At 33.7% G+C, this 7,500-nt stretch overlaps 1 protein-coding gene across 1 annotated transcript in view; it reads left to right on the top strand.

The window, feature by feature from the left end:
- LOC137655934 (uncharacterized) overlaps window positions 1–7,500 on the top strand; it is a 164,781-nt gene that overhangs the window by 95,687 nt on the left and 61,594 nt on the right. The window contains exon 5 of the mRNA XM_068390152.1: window positions 4,674–4,860. Within this exon, the coding sequence (XP_068246253.1) occupies window positions 4,674–4,860 (187 nt within the window). The remainder of the gene's footprint in view (window positions 1–4,673; window positions 4,861–7,500) is intronic.

The following is a 7,500-nucleotide window of genomic DNA, read 5'->3' as shown; positions in this document are numbered from 1 at the left end:
ATTTGAGAGATTTCCATTTCACCCCTTTCTGAACGACAGGTGTCTGGGAGCACGAAATCCTCAAATATTTAACTACACCTGTCGTCCAGAAAGGATAGAATTGGAAATCTCTCCCAAATACCCAGACATCCACCAACTAATATGAATGACTTTGTTCCTGGAGTCACAGAACAAAGGCCTCAGACATGCCCATCCACTTGCGTCCGTTTATGGCCTTTCTCTGTCAGTTCGCAACTGCAAATTTCTGACTTCCTCAATCCATCGTCTTTATATATAGATAGAGGGATAGATAGATGGATAGATAGATAGATAGATACAAGGTGGATATCTATTCGTCAATAATCATCTAAATATCTTAGCGCTAACACCGTATGCGTGCATCTATTATTGTTCAGTTTAGTTTCCGTCCTCTTTATATGCGCTTCATACGGAGGGAAATAACGAATGGAAACCGCCCTGTCAAATGCAGTGGGTTTGTTCCAGGGGAGAACGCGCCACTGCTTATGTTTATTTTACAGCCAGCCCTTCTGCTTCAGGCGTCACGAAAGAAATTCGAGTTGAAATGTTTCGCCGAGGACCCCAAAGTAGGGCATGAAACAGCACCAATTGTTACCTCATTCCTTCGAGAAAAAAAAGAATACGGGGAAAAAATTATCCAAAGAGAGCAGTCTTCTTTTTCCTGGAAGGTTATTTCGGTCTTACTCTTAAGGGTCTTCTTCTTCTCATTATTATGATGCGTAATGGGGCTTTGGTCTTACCTAACTAAACACGAAACGAAATTTTATGAGGCTACTTTTGTTATTATCTTTTTTTTTTTAAGAATGGGCTATTATTTTCAGCTGCAATGAATCCTAATACTATTTTCTTACTATGGCGACTAATATTTTTTCTTTTATATGAAGTGTTATGAAGGTTTTGGAGGAACAGTACCGTAGGTTAAAGGAATCAGCCCACCTGCTCTTCTGGGGAAAAATATCCGATGTTAAAAATGTTTGGAACAATACAACAAACTCCCACGACCAGATTAACAGGAGGATTGCCTGTAGGCTTTAAAGATGAACGAGCTACCAGGTGTTACACCCACCTAATTTAGTCAGAGTGAATGGTTTGGATAAAAAAAGGATCATGAATGGGCAAGTTATGTTTATAGAAGCCTCGATGTTTCAGGCCAAGTTGGTGCTTTGGGTGGTATCAGTCCTGAAATGTGAAGGTGTAAGCTTCGTCATTTAAGACCTTCAAGTGGGTTCTTTAGATAAAATCATTCCTTAAAAGTAAATGAATGTTTTAAAATCAGTACTTAAGTGAGGGTGTTAGCCTCTTCTTTTGAGAGCTTCAAGTGGATGATTTAGGTAAAATCAATTCTTAAAATTGGAGGTATAAAGTATAAACACTCGGCTTTTCAGACAAAATGAATGTTTCGGGTAAAATCAATCCTTAAAAGTAAAGTTATTTAGCCTCGTCTTTTGGGACCTTCAATTGGATGCTTTAGGTCAAATCAATCCTTAAAATTAAAGGTATAACCATCGTGTTTTCAGACAAAATGAATGTTTTAGGTAAAATCAATCCTTAAAATCAAAGGTATAACCATCGTGTTTTCAGACAAAATGAATGTTTTAGGTAAAATCAATCCTTAAAATCAAAGGTATAACCATCGTGTTTTCAGACAAAATAAATGCTTTAGGTAAAATCAATCCTTAAAAGTAGCGTTGTAAGCCTTGTCTTTTGAGAGTTTCAAGTGGATGCATTAGATGAAATAAATCCTTAACAGTAAAGGTATAAGAATCCTTTTCAGACAAAATTAATGTTTTAGGTAAAATCAGTACTTAAAAGTAAAGGTGTAAGCCTCGTCTTTCGATAGCTTCAAGAAGGTGCTTTGGGTAAAATCAATCCTTGAAATTAAAGGTATAAGATTCGTCTTTTCAGACAAAATGTATGTTCTAGGTAAAATCAGTACTCAAAAGTAAAGGTATGACTCGTCTTTTCAGACAAAGACGATGCTTTAGGTAAAATCAATCCTTGAAAGTGAATATAGGCCTTGTCTTTTCAGACCTTCAATTGGATGTTTTAGATAAAATCAGTCCTTAAAAGTAAAGGTGTAAGCCTCGTCTTTCGAGAGCTTCAAGTGGGTTCATTAATTAAAATAAATCCTAAAAAGTAAAGGTATGAGCCTCTTCTTTTCAGACCTTCAAGCGAATGCTTTAGTTAAAACCAGTCCTTAGGAATAAAGGAAATGAATCGACCTGCAAATTGAAAAACCAAATGCCACCAAATCAAACGGTAAAATTCATTTTGGCATGGCCGCTTTCAATGTGTCGATGTGTTGTGTAAAAAAAGAAAAAAAAAGTCCCTGTTTTCCCTTAACGCTAACGACCAACAAAAACATCCATTTTCAGATCGTTCGCGATTCTTTCCGAGACGAACGAGTGACGGTGCGAGATATTTCTCCCACTGACAATTTTCATGGGGCATTCCATCCGGCCCAACGTTCTCTTTACGTCGATGCTTAGAGCAAACTTAGGGCAACTATCTGACAGCGAGAACGTATGTGGCCAATCCAGGCGCGTAAAACTTCAAACCAGAGGGCAATGGTGCAAGTAACGAGAGACGGAGTGATACAAATGACCAAAATAAATCGCTTCCCAACTTTAGCAGCTCGCGAGAGTGTGCGTGTAAGCAAGAACAACAAAAGCTTTGGCTCTGAAACGCAAAAGTGCAAAATACCCCAGTTTTACCCGATGTATCAATTGAAAATAACCTCCCAGCAAAATTGCCATTCGACTTTTGGGGAATGCAACTGTTAACAAGACTTTGCGAGAATGTGTCCAAATGTAGATGATAAAGATGGAAAAATATGTGAGCACGAAATTTTTCCTTGATTTGGGGAAAAGAAATATTTCCTCAACGTTCAGACCACTTAGCATTCTCATTTGGGTACTGTGACGTTTACTACTATGAATCGTTCTACAGGGTGTCCACAAAGTCTAAGTACATGGGAAATGTCACAAATTTATCTGTTATTTTTCCCGTCCAAAGAAGAACTTCAGGAAAAATTTTACCTTTGCCACCTTAATTGGTTCTGTAGACCTATTCAATCGAGTTCACCTCAAATTTGGAAATAGCATCAAGTTATGCATTGAAAATGATGGAAATTATTTTTTTTTTAAACAGAGCTATCATTCGATCTGGACATGAAAAATTACATTATGCACTGAAAATGATGGAAATTATTATTATTATTATTATTTTTTTTTTTTTTCAAACAGAGCCATCATTCGATCTGGACATGAAAAATAACATTGATAAATAAAATAGTGAAATTTCCTATGTACCCAGATTTTGTGGACACCCTATAAACACTCCCTTGACACCAATTACAATCATTTCATCATTATTTTTCATGTTACGTTGATACAATTCTGGAATATATTCCGAATTTTATTTAAATACTTTTACGTGATTCTATTTATGTGACTTTACTATTGGAAAATATCAGCCAATTAATAATGAATTAGATAGTTATTGCTGAAAAATGTAGAATGAATTATCGCAAATCGTAAAGGCTTTTAATCTGCTCTGTTAGAAATTATCTACTTTTATTATAAACAAAAAAATACAATGTTAGATTTGTCTAAGTGTGAGGGATTCTAGTTAGTATCCTGGGCCATTATCCTTTTTTTATTGGTTATTGAGGTTCGAGACATAAACCTTTTTGCATACAGTATATTGGACAGAAAACTTTATGCTTAAATTGTGAAACATACCTCACGAACAATCATATTTCTCGCTCCTTTTCTTTCAAAACTTAATGTTAACTCCCTGGCTGAATAGAATCTTCATTTTTTTTTCTTTTTTTCTTTTTTTTGTAGATTCGACGAGAAGGGTGTTATTACTTATCTTGATCAAGATGATGAAATTATGAAGCCATCTTCGACAGAGCAACACAGATAACATCTTTGTCATTCGCCTAATTTCGACTTCTGTTTAGAGTAACAAGCTCATGAATCTGAATAGCGAAAGCATGTAAGACCAAACGTAATCATAGCATCGGCAGTTTGCTTTGTTATAAGAGGGTAGGCTTACGTCAACAAGCATAGTACAAGAAACTTAATTTTTCAGATTTTTATAAGACTTTCGCGCACCCATTGAAATTCGGTTACTCTTCTTGAAATATTTAATTTTTCCTTAAGTTTCCTTTCCTCGCTGGGCTATTTTCCCTGTTGGAGCCCCTGTGTTTATAGCATCCTGCTTTTCCAAATAGGGTTGTAGCCTCGCAAGTAATAATAATAATAATAGAGTCCATGGAAGCTAGATCAGAGGATCCCTGGCCTAAAGATTCTGTATTAATATGTCATATTTGGTGGAATGGCAAAGAACTTTAAGAAACAAATTAGGATAAATAAGCACTTAAATTTTTTTCAGTAAAAAAGATAAAAATCCTGGAATAAACTTTACCAAGAATTTACCGTTTTTAAAAGGGATATATATTGATGCGAAGGAGTGAAATTACGGTCACCAACCCGTAAAAGATAATAACGAGGTAGGGTAAAATTTCGCCCGACTATACTTTTACGGAGCATTACCGATTTAAATTACAGTATTTTTGTAACAGTGAACTAACATATCAAAGTATCAAGTAGAACATCAGGTAAGATAAAACTCATTTCCATCTGCAGAGGCATACAGCATCGTACAAGGGCCAAAAGAAAGAGTCGTGGCAGCTGGCAGCGACCTTCAGCTGGTGTGCATCTTCAAGAACTTCACAGCACCGCCTGCCTTCGTCTTCTGGTATCAAGACGAGAAAATGGTCAACTACGACTCCAGCAGAGGGATCCAAGTATCCTCTGGACCGCGTGATCACAGGTAGGTGTTTGCATGCTTTGTGAAATTCTTCAAATGTGACTGTGTTGGTATCTTTTGTCAACGTGATATTCTCTCGCTGAATTATTGGTTTGTTATTTAATTAATTAATTAAAGGCAAAGGAGTCACTCTTAACTCGGATAGCTATCTCATTATGGTAGTTTTGATATTATGCTCCCGAAGTGTGAAAGAAGAGACGGAACAGAAGGTAAAATAATCAAAACAGAGTTAGAAATGTAGTTGTGGAATAGACTTTCTCCATCACTTATTTTCATTTAACAAAGTAATGAAGGGAGAATTCTGACTAGGAAAACAACAAACATCAAATCATTTAGAAACAATTATGTGTAGGATAAAAGCTTAAAACAATCGGTTTATCATATATATATATATATATATATATATATATATATATATATATATATATATATATAATGTATATATATATATAATGTATATATATATAATGTATATATATATGTATGTATATGTATATGTATATGTATATGTATATGTATATATATATATATATATATATATATATATATATATATATATATATATATATATATATATGCCTGAAATTAAGGGTTTTATGGATACATAACATTAATTTAGAAACCATTAAGTGTATAAAAATAAAGTCAAGAAAAATCCTTTTTTTAATCTTATATGCCTGAAAGTATTTTATATTGAGGAATGCATAACAGTTTGTTCATTAGGTTTATAATCACAAGCACCTTTTACCTGTTTAATTGAAGGTGAACCAACTTTGTATAAAAGTAAAAAATATCTGTCAATTAAAGCTGCTAATTACCTCTAGAAGATTTTTAAAGCATTAAATAGACTTTCCCGCTCTCTTATGACACGCACACATGCCCAGTCTTCTCTGATTAGAGTATCCTCCAGCTCTAACTCCTCTGTCCATCAATTTTGACGACGTCCTTTAGGATCCTCTCTTCTGCTACCCTCAAGAATTCCATATAATAATAATTTTCCTCTTTTTTTTTTTTTTTTTTTCTTTTTTTTATAGGTAAAGAAAACAAATTTTTTGTTTGACATAATCGCCTTTCCCTATAGGTAAAGAAAACACATTTTTTTTTTAACATAATCGCCTTTCCCTATAGGTGAAGAAAACACTTTTTTTTTTAACATAATCGCCTTTCCCTATAGGTGAAGAAAACACTTTTTTTTTTTTAACATAATCGCCTTTCCCTATAGGTGAAGAAAACACTTTTTTTTAACATAATCGCCTTTCCCTATAGGTAAAGAAAACACACTTTTTTTTTTTAAACATAATCGCCTTTCCCTATAGGTAAAGAAAACACCCCCCAAGAACCTCTGGTCCATCTTTTTGGACATATTGTCTTTACCTAATTTACCTGGTATCGTTATTCTTCATCCTTTTAGCTCTCCTTACTATACAGATAACTATGTAATTCATCTTAACAGCTTCACTCTTTATCCTTCCACTTATATCTAACATCCACTGGTACTAATTTACTTTCCTAAAATAATATTCCTCAATTATAGATTTATCTTAATTATCTTTCCCCCTTCCTGCTGGTCATGTGATTCACTTCTTTTCTCATCATACTGTCATGCATTACATTTACTCCTAAATAGGTTCATTGATCATTCGTATCCAGTATATCTAAAAATCTCTTTCAAATTTTGACGGTGTCTGTTCCTCCTTTTCACACCACCAGATAGACAAATTAATTTTCTTAAAATTACATTTACAAACCTTTCAACTTATGAAAAATTGTACTTCAATTAGATTTCAGAACACTTTTATTTAAGCCTTTCTGTTCTTGAACCTGTTAATTATAATCTTTATATGCTCATTATATGCTTAACTATCACTCCCCCAGGTATTTGAAAAAAAGAATTCTCACTAACTCTTTAAACTCTCTTTAATTAAGACCCATCTTTTATTCAACTACTACTACTACAAATTTCTTAAAAATTATAACTTTAAGGACTCAAGGCTGCATTCCTTCGTTGGGCTCTATAAATTCATTTGCATCTTTTACTCTAATATTCAATTGCTTGTTAAACTTATCGCTGTTTTTACTTAAAACAGTAGCGACATATTTTTCTCTTTAAAGCTCTAGCTCCAATTTACCAAAAAAAAATTTATCCATTCTCCACCTTTTTATCCGTCACTTTCTTCTTTATCACTTCAAACTTTCTTACATTACCTTCTCTGTGCTCCAAATTTATTTCAAATTATATACTTAATTTTGAAAAAACCCTAATTTCATCAACCTATAATTCCTCTCTGTATTCCCTCTTTTTATCTATCTGTGCTTCTAGTCCTCTTCAATTAACTATTTATGTTCTCCATTAGTAATGAAATGCGTTTCCAATTATAGTCCACTAATCCCATATCTTCTATACACCACCCTTGTATATTTGCTTTTCAATTACAATAATCTTGGCTCTTCGCCTCCAATTAAAACAACATTTGTATGAATAAGCAAAAAATCTGATATCGCTTAATAAAAAAAAATTACAATGTTCGTGAGCATTAATTAATAGATTGAAGCAAATGACAAGTGAATTTTGTCTGTAAATCAATGCTGCTAAATCATAGATTGAGAGACTAGAATTTTCTGGAGGTTGAATATATAAAGGGG

The sequence above is a fragment of the Palaemon carinicauda genome, chromosome 16 (genome assembly GCF_036898095.1).
Source record: "Palaemon carinicauda isolate YSFRI2023 chromosome 16, ASM3689809v2, whole genome shotgun sequence".
Lineage (NCBI taxonomy): Eukaryota > Metazoa > Arthropoda > Malacostraca > Decapoda > Palaemonidae > Palaemon > Palaemon carinicauda.
The sequence above is the reverse complement of the archived record's forward strand: the minus strand, read 5'-3'. Positions and strand labels throughout refer to the sequence as shown.